This window comes from Danio aesculapii, chromosome 25 (assembly GCF_903798145.1).
Source record: "Danio aesculapii chromosome 25, fDanAes4.1, whole genome shotgun sequence".
In the NCBI taxonomy this organism is placed as follows: Eukaryota; Metazoa; Chordata; class Actinopteri; order Cypriniformes; family Danionidae; genus Danio; species Danio aesculapii.
In genome coordinates, this window is record NC_079459.1 from 21,213,604 (window position 1) to 21,229,586 (window position 15,983).

At 32.9% G+C, this 15,983-nt stretch overlaps 1 protein-coding gene across 5 annotated transcripts in view; it reads right to left on the minus strand.

The window, feature by feature from the left end:
- mical2b (microtubule associated monooxygenase, calponin and LIM domain containing 2b) overlaps window positions 1–15,983 on the minus strand; it is a 92,357-nt gene that overhangs the window by 63,252 nt on the left and 13,122 nt on the right. For all 5 annotated transcript variants that reach the window (XM_056452279.1, XM_056452283.1, XM_056452281.1 and 2 more), the window contains exons 3-9: window positions 15,592–15,708; window positions 13,092–13,193; window positions 7,882–8,037; window positions 6,563–6,663; window positions 2,450–2,707; window positions 1,557–1,672; window positions 1,364–1,490 (exon numbers count right to left, since the gene is read on the minus strand). In XM_056452279.1, coding sequence (XP_056308254.1) covers window positions 1,364–1,490; window positions 1,557–1,672; window positions 2,450–2,707; window positions 6,563–6,663; window positions 7,882–8,037; window positions 13,092–13,193; window positions 15,592–15,708 — 977 coding nt within the window. The remainder of the gene's footprint in view (window positions 1–1,363; window positions 1,491–1,556; window positions 1,673–2,449; window positions 2,708–6,562; window positions 6,664–7,881; window positions 8,038–13,091; window positions 13,194–15,591; window positions 15,709–15,983) is intronic.

Sequence of the window (15,983 nt, forward strand, 5' to 3'; positions counted from 1 at the left end):
TGATTATCGATCGTGACTCAGTAATAAGGATTCACTTATATTGAATAATAGACAGCAATTAAAAAACATTTGTAGACACATTTTTGGGACAGTTTAGAGCAAATTAAATTACCCTTTTTTTTGCACATACCAATAATTTCGCTTCATAGAACGCAAGTATTCATTTTATTTTGCCTGCATGTGTGTTTTTGACTCTAAAAGTGGCTCTAGCCATTGACTTGCGTTTGATGGATCACCAATGACCACAATTTTATCTAAAAGCTCTTCTTAGCTCTTCTAGTTAACCAAAAGTTCTAGTAACCCCCCCTCCCCCCCCCCCATACCTTCGTTCATCTTCAGAACACAATTTAAGGTATATTGATACATTCAAAGTTTAGAAGCAAAAATATTGTCAAAACATTCCATGTCACTTTAGTAATCACTGAATACGAAATCATATGAAAACACTTTTGTTTGCCAAAAAACTGTAGGAATGACTTTGTTTGCCGATGTATTCTGCATTTGATCATGGTGCGAGTTTACTACGAGCAATATATCACTTACATATAAGCTCAGTTTATAAGCAAACAAACTCATATTTTATTTATCTATATTTTGCAGCACAAGTGTTCTTGGAGCTTCGTATAAATGCAGTTGAACCACAGAAGTCATTATGGAATGTTTTTTGGTTCCTTTTCTGGACTTTGAATGTCTCCGAGGCATTGCTGTCTATAGAGAGTCAGAGAGCTCCAGGATTTCATCTAAACAAATTTGAATGTGTTCTGAAGATGCACAAATGTCTCAGGGGTTTTAAACAAGATGAGGATGAGTAACTGCATTCACACCGAAAGCACCGAAAGTAGCTGGAAGTCATTCATTTTCAATGAGAGTCGGCTGCGATGAGCGGCACGGCGTGTCTTCGCCAGTGTGGACGTCAAGGAGAGATGAAATCAAGTCAGCTTTATAGTAATGAGCTATGACGTGGTTCAGCAGTAAATGCAAAACACTATTGCTGCTTCAGAATATTTCAGACATATGGACACATATAGGATTAAGGCGAGCGAAGCCACACTGCACGCAACAACTTGATCTTCCACAGTTAAATGAATTTGATAAAAAGCATGTTTTTATGCTGGATTGTAACTGATTTGCTGATATCCTGCAACAGCCCCTTTTTAATACAAGATCAATGTAGTGAATTTTGAGGCTCTTGCCGGCGGAGCAGTAAAGGCAGAGTATGCACAGTAATTAATAACAGAATTTTCATTTTTGGGTGAACGAACCCTTTAATGTACTACTGACTGGCCAGAGGGTGAGCGAATCGACAGTTAATTTAAAACAGTCTGTACGAAGCAAAGAGTGCAGTCAGTGTTGTGGCTCTGACCTGATGTGGCCGTACGCAGCTGGAGTTGAGGTTTGGGTAGCGTGTGGCCGGGTCGATGGTGTACTGCTCAAAGTTTTTGGAGATGTTTTCTGCAGTGGTCTGAGGAAGCAGTCTGTAGATGCTCTCTCTGTAATAATAAAATAAGGTCATGATGGAGTTGATCATTTACTGGAGTAATGTTGCGTTTTCTCACCTCTCGGACAGCAGATCGAGCGGCTCCTTACCCTGAGCCCAGCCTTTGATCATCCAAGCCGTGTCAAAAGCAGCCAGAAAGCCTCGAGCACAACCCGTGCCCATTGGCCAGAACGGCTGGAGACACACACAAAAAACATGTTCAAAAGGTTGTCGAGTGCATATTGGGATAATCAGGAATATTTATGACTGAGGTCAACTTTAGAGTTTTCTGTGGTTAATATTTGGTTAATTGTTTTACTCCCAGGCTGTGTATTTAATCTGAGGCTTGAAATAAATAAAAAGATTTAGATTTTTTAAACATTTATAAATAAATAAAAAATAATAATTTATCTTATTTAATTTATTTAATAATATATTTAACTTTATTAAAAACAATAATGCAAAATTGTATTAGATATTTACATAGATTACACATACACACATTAAAATAATAATTATAACAATAAGGAAAACAATATTTTTTCATTATACTAGAAAATGTATAAAAAAAAAAAATTACTATTAAAATAACATATACGAAACAAAACGAGATAAATTTCAAAGTATATACAAAAATCATAAAATTAAATTTATATATTCTTAATATTTATTACAGATTTAAGACAACACAATTACAACAATTAAAACAATGGCATTAAATGACATTTAATTAAATAACTAATCAAATTAAATGTCAAATTGTATATTTTTTTACTTTTCTTAAAAACGAACATTTAACATACTTTGAAAAATATTACCCCATATTACATTAAATTAGAAAACAATATACATTTAAAACAATGCTGGAGAAACGGTATTATACAGAATAAAATATAATTACACAATTAAAAAAATCTAAACAGTACTGTTTTTTCCTTGCATGAACTGTAAACTGTACGTGGTGTCCAGTACCTCCAGCAGACTGTCTCCCACCAGTGCGACCAGCAGCTGCCGGCGGCTCTTCTCTCGCACCAGCGCTGCGTTCTCAGACGCGTACATGCAGGTGAAGTCAAACATGGCCACATCCGGCTGCCCATAGTGATTGATGGCGTAATCTAGAGATGGTAGCTGGTAGTTTGTGCCAAAATCTGCAGCCTCGCGGGCGTAAGACAACAGAGCCTCCTGGTTCACATTATCATTGGCCAACAGCCTTTCAGTCTCAATGTAGTCCTGAGAAAGACACAACAGAACAAACTGATTAATTATATATATATATTTATATATATATATATATATATATATATATATATATATATATATATATATATATATATATATATATATATATATATATATATATATATATATATATATATATATATATAAATTTAATTATTCTTTTTATTATTATTATTTAAACACATTTGAAAACTAGTTTATTTTGCTTTAACTGTACAGTACGTGTTGGCTGTATTTTAATTAAGTGTTCACTTGGTTTCATGTTTTATTTTTACAGTTTTATTTTGTTTAATATAATGATTTTTTTCCCCAGTACTGGGATGCAGCTGGAAGTGCATTCTCTGTGTAAAAATTAGTGGTGGGCCGTTATCGACGTTAACGTGCTGCGTTGACGCGAGACTCGGGCGATAAAGAAAAAAAACATCACCGGTAATCTATTCTCAAAGTTGGGTTGGGAGCTAGGGCTGGGTCTATTCTATTGCACTGTAGGGGGCGAACCGGTCTTCAAACCTGTGTGTATTCCTACTGTGAAATTACCACATCAAACGTGACGTGCTAACATAAATGCAGTTCACTAGAATGAATCTGATTATTGTTAGCTCCACATCTCACTATCAGGCACCTGTACAGTTTTAGCATTAGGGTAAAACATATACAAGTAAATTGGTGCTTTTTAAAATGAATGACTGTAAATAAAAGTTAAACCAGTGAGAGTTTTACAAAATAGTGCCCTTCTGAATCAAATCAGCAGGATGCCTTTCTGGATCTTTCACTTACTTCGAAGACACACTGACTATGTTTACATGGACATCTGTAATCTAGTTATTTGCCTTAATAGTCAATAATATAATAAAGGTGTTTACGTGAAGTGCTTTGTATGTAAGAGTTTCCTGTAATTTTGGGTGACTTTAACTGCACCTCGTGACAAACTTTGGGTATTAGACGCAAATAAGGAGTAAGGACTGGTGAGAGTGTAATGGAATTTAATAACACGCCAAATGGAAAGAAAAAAAAAAACTTCCGCATTTCGGGATGTGTTTGTGTGTGTGCGCTCGGTCTTTTACTGGAAAATATGGCGAAAAGTTCTACATGACGGTAATAGTTTGATCGCGATGTTTACTTCAATAATGCCACTAATATATGCATACTCCACGTGTATTAATTCCATTTCTATTTAGTTCAGTTATGACTTTAGTCAGATTAAGGTGAAAAAAAAAAAAAAAAAAAACGCTGTTTCGAGGTTGTGTAGGCCTACAGTTCAAAATTCATGTTTAACTAAATAAACAGTTAGTAAACACAAGTACATCTTATTGAATAGAATTTTTTTTCATCACCAATTTTCATAGTAGAACAGTTTCTCAACCAGTTTGTGATGTATTTTGGAAACAGGAGATAAGCCCCTGGTCTAATGCAATACCTGGCTTGAGAAACTCGTTCTCAAAGACTTACTTTTAGTCATTATTTTTCTATATAAAACATATTTATTTATTTTCTTTGGAAAATAAGAGAAATTAGATAAGTATATTTTATTTGATAAATGAAATATTTTATAAAATGTATATTTTATTATATAAATGCATTTTATTTTATAAATGCATTTTATTTTATAAGTGTATATTTTATTATATAAATGCATTTTATTTTAAAAGTGTATATCTTATTTTATAAATTAATTTTATTTTATAAGTGTATATTTTATTATATAAATGCATTTTATTTTATTTTAAAAGTGTATATTTTTTTTATAAATTAATTTTATTTTATTTTATAAGTGTATATTTCATTATATAAATGCATTTTATTTTATAAGTGTATATTTTATTATATAAATGCATTTTATTTTATTTTAAGTGTATATTTTATTTTATAAATGCATTTTATTTTATTTTAAAAGTGTATATTTTATTTTATAAATTTATTTATTTTATTTTATAAGTGTATATTTCATTATATAAATGCATTTTATTTTATAAGTGTATATTTTATTATATAAATGCATTTTATTTTATTTTATAAGTGTATATTTTATTATATAAATGCATTTTATTTTATTTTATAAGTGTATATTTTATTATATAAATGCATTTTGTTTTATTTTATAAGTGTATATTTTATTATATAAATGCATTTTGTTTTATAAATGAATTATTTTATAAATGTATATTTCATTATATAAATGCATTTTATTTTATTTTATAAGTGTATATTTTATTATATAAATGCATTTTATTTTATTTTATAAGTGTATATTTTATTATATAAATGCATTTTGTTTTATTTTATAAATGCATTTTGTTTTATAAGTGTATATTTTATTATATAAATGCATTTCGTTTTATTTTATAAGTGTATATTTTATTATATAAATGCATTTTGTTTTATAAATGAATTATTTTATAAATGTATATTTCATTATATAAATGCATTTGATTTTATAAGTGTATATTTTATTATATAAATGCATTTTGTTTTATAAATGCATTTTATTTTATAAAAAAATGTACACATTCAATTAATCTATTTTTATTTCACTTTTATACAGCTCTTTTCTGCTTACTGAAATCAGTTTTAGCAGCACGTGCCGTTCACAGGTGTTAAGTAACCACAAGTAATCCAATCAAGTCATGTCAAAACAAATGGCCAAAAATGAATGCAAAAAGCAGCTTAATGTTAAGTGGATTAATATGCACCGTCATCATCATAAAGTGGCTTCATCATCCTATTTTCTACAGTCTCCACTGAGAGCCTCTGGGCAGGAGAGTTTTACAAAAACTCCAACCTCCACAGAGATACTGTGAGAAAGTCTGTCTGACAACTCAACACTGGACATCCTGATGCAGTTTCCTCTCATAATAAACATGAAAATGTTTGCTCTCAGAGTCAAATGTCCAGTGTCTGGGATAGCTGGACTAATATTGAGCATACAGTACACACACCTACAAAAACACACTAATGATCATGACATTTTATTATTTCTAATTGTTTTACTACAAATAAATAAACATTTAACTACAAAATATTTTAGTATATAATTTGTTGTATTATACTTATTACAGGATAAAAAACATTTTGAGAAAATAATAGTGTAAGTCAGAATTATTAGCCCCCCTGTATATTTTTTCTTCAATTTCTGTTTAACGGAGAGAAGATTCTTTCAACACATTTCTAAACATAAGTTTTAATAACCCATTTCCAATAACTGATTTATTTTATCTTTGCCATGATGACAGTAAATAATATTTGACTAGATATTTTTCAAGACACTTCTATACAGCTTAAAGTGAGATTTAAAGGCTTAACTAGGTTAATTAGGTTAAGTTGGCAGGTTAGGGTAATTAGGCAAGTTATTCTATAAAAATGGTTCATAATAAATTAAAAGCTGCTTTTATCTTAGCCTAAATAAAACAAATCAGACTTTCTCCAGAAGAAAACAGTATCAGACATACTGTGACAATGTCCTTGCTCTGTAAAACATCATTTGGGAAATATTTAAAAAAGGAAAAAAAAAAAAATTCAAATGGGGGCTAATAATTTTGTCTTCAACTGTGTGTGTTTATATATATATATATATATATATATATATAAATATATATATATATAAATATATATATATAAATAAACACACACACACACATATATATATATATATATAAATAAACACACACACACACACACACACACACACACACACACACACACACACACACACATACACACACACATACATATATATATATATATATATATATATATATATATTATATATATATATATATATATATTATATATATATATATGTATATATGTATATATATATATATAGCCCACAACAAAAAAACAACTCACATTAATGATGACACCCTTGTCCAGCAAGCTTGGTTTCTTCGCCGTCATGACAAAGTAGTGCGTGTTGTCCTTGTAATAGACGATGTTTTCCAAATCAATCCCTGTACAAAAGACAAATGAGCTCTATTAGCATGATGATGATGAGCTAAGTGTTTAAATGAGCTGCTGGTATTTTATGAGTCTCTGCGAAAGATGAATTGATCTCTATTATTAACTCTGAAGACTTGATATCTAAAAGTGACATCACTCCCAGAAGAATAACACCAGCCAGTCTTGCTCATCTCACACTTTAAGACAGATCATTACATCATAATGCTAATTGTGTGTCATGTTTTGAAATATGAAGTCATTTGTATTTAAAGAAAAACATGTGTCACCATCTTTAAATACATTAGCTCTTTTTGTGCCATTATCATGCTATTTTAGGAAGAACACTCTACTTTTTTTTTTTTTTTAAATAGGCTCACTTTACAACTCCCTGAGCGTTCAAAGTTAATTTTTGAATCAATTCAGCCAATCTTTGTATTTGACAGGAGAACTTTTAGCTTAGCATAGATCATTGAATCAGATTAGACCATTAGCATTTCTCAAAATACCCTGATAATTTTCCTATTTAAAGTTTGACACTTCTGTAGGTAAATAATGTGTAATAAAACAGAGACAATTCTAAAACATTGATATTTTTTCGAAAGGTCTAGGAACTATACTTTCATTGTGGGGTAATAATTAAGAAACTCTGCTGTCATATAACTAATCTACAGTGGTTTCAAAAAGGAAATGGTGTATAATGCGTACGGGGATGAAAAATATGTATCTCACAAATGGCCTATGGCATATTTTGAGTTTTGATACTATTGAGCTAGTTTTAGCCTATTTTTGACAGGTTATTGAGTTTTATTGTGAAAACATGGCAACCCTGGAGTCTGCACTTAACAAATAACCAAGTCAAATGATTTATTCAAAATGTGTCTGCCCTTAAAAACTGACAGATGTAACTGATCAAGTCAGAGGAAGTCTGCAGCTAACGATTCACTGATTCAAATGATCAGCTCAGAATGAGTCACTTGTTTAACGATTCAGTTTATTTACAAACTGATCCAAAATTAGTCAACTCCTGGAAATCCTAATAGCTTGAGTGCTGAAAAAAGCAATATTTTACTTTTACTACACAAGTACAAAAAGATAAGTAGCATTTTGCATTTGGACTTGAGTAAAATTTAAAAGGAGAATGTGTGTACTTTGTCCACAACTGGTCATTAAAGACATTTGGGGAAATTCTTGTCATGTAAAGCAGGTCATAATGAAGAGCTTCATCTCACCCGTCTCCTCCTTTAGTTCCAGGAAGAACTTCTGGTTGAAGATGAAGGCCACTCCGCTGATCTCCTCCACTTTGGCCTCGGCAGTGGTGTTGCGATTGACGAAGTTGGCAGTGATGGCGATGGCTAGTTTCCCTCTGAACTCCTTTCTCCTGAAGCCTGGAGCAGAGACATCAAATGATATCATATCAGCATGATATCAAAATTGACGACAACAATGTTAGCCATGGGCGACACGGTGGCTCAGTGGTTAGCACTGTTGCCTCAGAGCAAGAAGATTGCTGGTTCGAGTCCCAGCTAGGTCATATAGCATTTCTGTGTGGAGTTTGCATGTTCTCCCCGTGTTGGCGTGGGTTTCCTTTGGGTGCTCCGGTTTCCCCCACAGTCCAAAGTAATGCGTTACAGGTGAATTGGGTAAGGTAATTAGCCATAGTGTGTGTGTGTGTGTGTGTGTGAATGAGTGTGTAAGGGTGCTTCCTATTACTAGGTTGCAGCTGGAAGGGCATCCGCTGTGTAAAACATATGCTGGAGAATATGAAGTTGGCGGTTCATTCCGCTGTGGCGACCCCTGATGAATAAGGAGACTAACCCGAAGGACAATGAAATGTTAGCCTTGCTAATAATATGGCACTTCATGCTAACAATTTGGTACACATGTGGTAAAATGTGCTAGCAACATGCTAATACGTGTTAATCATGTGCTAATGAATATTATTAATATACTAAAGATGCTAGCTACATACTATACATGCTATTTTTTACTAGTAGTTTGGTAAACCATGCTACAAATTTTGCTAAACTTGCTGGCAACGCGTTAAAACATATTAGCCATGTGTAAAACGAGAAACATGTTATTCCTTGTAACATTTATAACATGAAAATAATTTCTAGCAAAATGTTAAACATGCTAGAAGCATAACAGCATAACACTGAAGCATTTCAAGTTACTTTGAACATTCAAGCACAGCTTTATCAGGCTAACAGCTAACAGTTTGTCATAAAATAGAGAATACTGACGTCTTTACATGTCGTATGTGATAAGATAGGAGTTTTAAAATATGGTCAGCATATGTAAAAACATTAAATCAATAGATAATTTGAATGCTAAGGCAGCATATATTTTTTTGCAATAATAATAGTCCAAGGCCTTTCATGCCTCATTGACCTGCATTTGCACAACAACAAATTACACAACACTCTCTTTCCACCATTTTGTGTGATAAAAGGAACATTAAGACCTTTTTGTCCCATGGCAAAACATATACACCAAGCACTGCAGTACATTTAGGGAGAAAAATTCAAACATAATTCACACCTCACAAGTGTCTAGGTGAAGTTTATCATGGTTCAAAGGTGTCTTGTTGTGACTTGTACGTCTGAACCAGGATCAGTTGCTCTGTGAACACCAAACTGTGTCAGTGGGAAGTAATGAAAGAGTCGCACTTCGCCCCTCCTGTGGTGGGTTAACAAACTTCCCGTCTAACACAAAGAGCTGAGCAGTGCACTGAAAAAATAAGAGACTGAATGTAGGACACCGTTTTTGGAGATTGGAGTCACTGGGGCAATTTTTCTGACTGGGTGAACATGGTAAAGCCTTTTAGTTGGTTCATTAATGCTTGAGAGAATTACATCTCATAAGATGAATGAACACGGGCTGAAAGTGCTAAATGTGTCATTTACAGTGGATTTCTCTTTTCTGGAATGAATTTAAATCTTTGTTATTCTTTTTCGTTTGACCTACCATGACAGAAAAGACATGTAAATATTTATATGCAGAAGTAAACTTATTTCTGCTCATTTAAGAATCATCATTTACATTTATTTAAAGGGACAACAGATAGAAAGATGACAGCTTAAGTAAAATATGTATTAAGAATAATAACAATAATAATAATACTGTTTTATTATTGTTAAATGAATTAAAAATATGAAAAAAAAGAGTGAAAAAAAGATTGTTTCTCTAGCAATTCTGAATCGATTTTCTAAAGTTTAGAATCGATTCAGTATTCAAATTAGATCATGACAGAACAGGCCTGCTCATGCAAAAACAATTAGCGTTGCCTTAAGCCTTTACAGATTAATAACAAAAAAAAAAAAAAAAAAAAAAAAAATCAATGCTCTCTTTTAGGAATAAATACGGTTTGTAAAAACTGCTCTTTGAAATCTGGCTTTTTATAATGTTATATTCAGAATTTGTTCATGCTGAATATAATCGTGACAAAATAAATCCTTTTTAAGATGGCCGTACTGTCACACACAGATTCCAATCACAAGCAAAGGCATATAAACTCAAATTCTGTTTAAAATGCAAAGTTTGAAAGATGTATTTGCACAGATGAAGTAGTAAGATGAAGATAAAACAAAAACAAAACAAAAACAGGTCAAAAATAGTTTTGGAATCAAATCGTGACTCCCAGAATCAGAATCGAATCATGAAATCTGAAACATTCCCTCCCCCATGTTATACAGCTAAAACAGCTTTATTTATTTATTTATTTATTTATTTATTTGTTTATTTATTTTTATTTATTTATTTATTTATTTATCAATCTATCTATTTATTTATTTGTTCGTTCATTTTAGTTGTTCATTTCGTTATTTTTAATTTCCCAAAATCCTCAACGCACTTAATTTTATAATGATATTAAAGCTATTTAATGATTTATGTACGAATTATAATGCTTCGTTTCGTTATTTCAAGTAGCAGGATATTTACAGCTATTGTACATTTCTGCCCTTTCGCATCCCGTCCCTCTGTGCCCTCTGGTGGCAGTATCGCAAACTGCAGTTACACCAAAAAAAAAAAACAACAACAATTTTACCAATCCCTTTGTCCCGCAGTGGCATCACACTCAGCGGTAGTGGTCATTTTGCAATAACTCAGTGCACATTAGTTTAATAGTAGATACAGTTACTAGATACAATAGACAGTGTTGGGGAGTGACTAGTTACATGTAACGCCGTTATGAAATTTAATTACAAAATAAAAGTAACAGTAATTCGTTACACTTATGGAGAAAAAAAATGTAATTAAATCACAGTTACTTATGAAAATGTTAAATATTACAAATGGGGTTACATCTAAATATGTTAATCTAAAATATTATTAATCTGTTGCTTTGCCTGTTTTTGATAAGCACAATGACTTCTGCTAAGGCAATTTATTAAAGCGGTGCTATTCTGATGCTTTTGATTGGTTTTACAGTTTGACTGCGGCGCACCACGTCTACCAGTTACGTTAATCCTCTATGCCGCTGAAAGCATTTGGTTCCTATAATCAGTCTGAGAGCTGCAAATAGTGACACTACAAGTAGTGACGCTACTAGCTTAACTACATTTCTCAGTAGCATAGTTACTTCATAAAATCAAAAAGCTTTTCAGTAACGAAGCTATTTTATTAGTGAAGTATCATAGTAGTGTCAACACAAGCTACATTTATCAATCGCGGATCAATAAGTGACGGCACTGACATTCATAGAGCTGTGAGGCCAGTGTCTAGCCGATGAAAGTAAATCCATTTGATGGTAATTTCTTCTTTTTCCTGTTTTTCAGTGATCGACAACAAACTGCCACCTCTCGCTCTGGTTGGTGACTAACAAATTAGGCTAACACAAGAAATTTGCTTGATAGAAAGAGGATGGATGGATGGATGGATGGATGGATGAAGTTTACTGTAGTAAAGGCTGAAGTATACTATGGCAATTACTATTAGTACATGATAGTTACTAATGATACTACATTATGTAGTGTAATTCATTAATGAAGAGTTGTAAATATATATACAATATAATGCTTATTCCTAAATATTTCTCTTCAATTTAAATTACTATATTATTTTAAATGTGTAACACCTGGTTTTATCGGATATTTTGTTTTTGCTGTTATATACTAGAAATGGTTTCTGTTTAGTACAGCATGTTATTTACAGTAAATAACTGAACAATTATGCCTCTTATGTTTCTTTGACAGTTTTATTGATCGCTAAGATTTGATTTAAGTTGGTTCGATTTAAAAATGAAAATTGCAAAAATAGCTTAGATGTTTTTTTTTATTTATTGCAAATGCCACAAAAATCACCCTGCACAACAAAATTTTTTATTTTGTAACAACAGTAAACATTTTTTAATGATATCCATTAGAAAATTTAGTAATCAAAAAGTAATCAGATGTAATCAGTAACTTTACTTTTATAAAGTAATTGAAAAGGTACACTACTTACTACATTTTATATAGGGTAATTTGTAATCTGTAATCTATTACATTTCCAAAGTAACCTCGCCAACACTGACAAAAGATAATGTAGTAGATACATTAGGCGAATAATTAAATAGTGATAGTTTGTAAATCAGGGGTCCTCAACCACTGCTCCATGGATCAATTGGTAACGAGCCGCACAAGAAATCATTAATTATTTCCGTTTTATATATTATCTGAGTCTGAACTATCTTTTATTTTGAAAAATTCTCTCGCTTACATCTCGGTCACTTGAGCGCCCAAATTTAACCCACAAGCAGCAAAATGAGTAAGAAATAGACGTCTTTGGAAAGTTTCTTTGCTAAGGGGAAAAGGCACAGTGATGGACCCACGAACTGACAAGGAATGGATCCGCAACCCGTTTATCAACAAATCAGATGAATCCAGCATGTCTGTGCAAGAAGATCAACTGCTGGAGATTGCAAATGATGGCATATTGCGTCTTTTCTAGAGTTCACACTGGTTCGTTATTTTCAATGGAGATGCGCGCCTTGTACCAGGCGCACCGGGTTGAATAAATACTGCGAGCATACCGCGAGTCACGTGACAGAAACTGACCAATCAGCTTCAGCTTGTATGGTGGACTAGCAACCTATGAACCAGCACCCAAAGTAGTCCACAGTAAAATTGTCAAGCGTTGACCGGTCCGCGGTGATAAAAAGGTTGGGGACCATTGCTGTAGACAATTGAAAAAATATATAATGTTTAAAGGGGCTAATAATATTGACCTGGTTTTATTCTAGCCTCAATAAAACAAATAAGACATTCTCCAGAAGAAAAAATTGTATAGGAAATACTGTGAAAATACATGCTCTGTTAAACATCATTAGGGAAATATTTGAAAAAGAAAAAAATATATTAAACTGTATATGCTTTTTTATTACCGGCAAAATTCCTTCACCTGAAAACATCTTGATTTCAAAACTATTGTGCAGAATGAAATCTAAACATTCGCTCACCATCAAGAGTGCTTCTCCTTCCATCGGCCCCGATTATCACATCAAACTCATAGTCGGAGACGGGATTATCTGCAGGCCGGATCTCAGCCCTCCATCCTGGGCCTGAAATGCAAACACAGGGTCAAACTGGAAAAAGCTTAGTGTGTGAAGCTCTCAGAGCAAAAAAAAAAAAAAAAAAAAAAAAAAGCTTAGTTCCGTTTGTTCCTGTTCTAGCCATGATTTTTTGACATCAGGCCAACGATGCAATGCATAGCAGGAAAGGTGTTATAGACCTAAACGACCCCTGACTTTATATATAGTACACTACTGAGGGTTTATCATTCACACAATGCAGACTGCTGAGTGCCACTGACGCAGAAAGACAGCACAAACTTTCTCGGTATCAGTAGTGTGTGTGTGTGTGTGTGTGTGTGTGTGTGTGTGTGTGTGTGTGTGTGTGTCGTCAAGGGTACATAGTGGGAAGGTGTCAGTTTTCATGATCTCCTTTAGCCCTGCTTTTGCTTCCATAACTCCATAAGGATCAAGTGGTAGGAAGTTACAGCCATTCCTTGGGAATCCAAGTAGTGTTAAAACAGGGGTTGGGCCAAAAAATCCATTAAAAATAAGTATAAATATCAAAAAAATGCTTCTCAAAAGCTGTAAATATGTATATATATTTTCAATTCTGCATTTCAGGGCATTTCTAAGTGTGGGTTGCTCTTCTATAATGTCAATCCATAAAGTTCTATATAGTTTATCTATCCATAAGGTATGGGATGACAACAATGTTCAAGGTATACCGCGGTTTGGAAAAGTCAAGGTTATAAAACAGTCAACATTTTCTGCTATACCGTTCCTAAAGTACGAGTAAGAATTTATTTATTAACATTTTTTTTCTTTGTTTTTAGGACAAAAGTGTCTCCAGCAGAAAAGATATCCAAAAATGACGTTTAAAATTGTTTTTGAAATAAATGAAGACCGCAGTAGTCAATAATTCATTTAAACTATTTAGCTTAACATATTTAATGTTCCAAAATATTTTAAATGTTTTTCAAAATAAAGTATATTGTGTTCAAAGGGAAAAAAAGCTGTTGCTTTTTTACCCAGACATTAAAAAAAAGAATATATTTTATAGCAGTAATCTTAATACCGTGATCCCGTAAAATTTATATCCAAAGTTATCATACCGTCAGAATCTTATACCAGCCCATGCCTTGTATACATACAGTACAAACAAAGTACTGCTTATACAGTATAGATAAGAGCAGCAAAGCTGAATTGACCTCACTTTTGTGGTTTATTGCAACGGTCGAACACATGCTTATCTCAAAAAGCCCATCTTGCTGAGTATTCATTTAAACAATCAGCTGCTGTATCTAAAAGCGAAAGCAATTCAGAGACATTTTCCATGTTTGAGGTCTTAAAGTGACAGTAACTTCACAATATATAGGAGTGTGAACCTACACTGGTCTCAAAGTTCAGTTTGATTCCAATTATCATGCCATCGATTCGGTATCTTGGTGCATTGATGATGTTCCCATCCACAATTTTATATTTTACGTCACAACACAAGAATTCTTGTATTAATTTTTTTATTTAATATTATATTTATATTTAGGCCTTTATATTATTTGTAATACTTTCTTGTCCTTTAACACAAGCATTCAGACATATAAAGTATACCTTTAATTTTACATGCTCAAAGAAAATGTTTTGACTGTATCAAACAAAACTCAAGTACATACACAGAAAGCATGAGCATTTATAGCAAATAAACTGATGTAAATATTATCCCCCTTGCTTTCTGAGCAAGTTCTTAATTGCCTGTGATTGGTCATTGTGTTCACGCGCTCAACAGAAACGGTTGCGATTGGCTCTAACGGTCAGCACAGCTCTGGCGCTGTTCACCGATGAGTGACGCGGAAACTGGTAAACGGCCGCGGCTACAGTATCACAGCTGATCCATGACAGACGCAGTGGAGAAAACTCGCTCAACAGACACACTCGTGTCTGTTGGCTGTTACAGTGATACTTGTTGATACAAAGGAGAAGAAACATTATGTCACAAATAAGCAAGCAGGTCAAAGGTCCACAATGAGAGAGAGAGAAGCAGAGATGGACTTTACAGCTTTCATAGCAGTGAAATACTGGCTCCTATATATAAATGTAACAATGTTTCAATGAGGAAATACTATACTTTCCTAAGTACCTAGTCCAGAAATACAGCCTAGAGTGTAAACACAGTAAATAAATGAGTTTTTCAACTGTGATCTCATTCTTAAACACACTCTTCTTGGTGTGTAGGTTGTGTGTAAAAGGGTGTGTAAATCTGCTAAGAACTGACGTAAGACGCAAGGTAATAATTACCTAGGCCTTTCCAGAGGACATGAGGTGTAAAGAAAACAGCTGAGTGCTCTGTTGTGTGTATTTATAGTTATTTTAGGAGTTTATGTTGTAATGCCATACTGTATGCGTCTCAGTTCTGTTAGGCTGCACTGTGTTCAAATGGTCAATCAATTACCATCAGTGCTTTGGTCTTCAGGCGGCTCAAGAAGCTTGATGAACTCCACGTTGACATGAACCTCCACCCCAAAAATAAGAGCGATCTTTAAAAGCATGAGCTGCAGCTGACGAATACCTGGAAAAAGAGGGAAGACACAATTAATTCTATAGATTCATTCATTTAAATTATGTTTTAATGCCATATCAGCAGCGTTGGCAAAATTTACTAAAAATAAATATATAACATGCAATTATGTCGGTTTCTTAATAAACATCCAATATACAAAAAAAAAATAATAATAAAAAAAAAATAAATAAATAAAAAAACGTACAAATAGCAACAACACTGACAAGTCATACTGTATACAATCTTTTTATTTGATTAATGAGACATAATTAAAATTCCTCCAG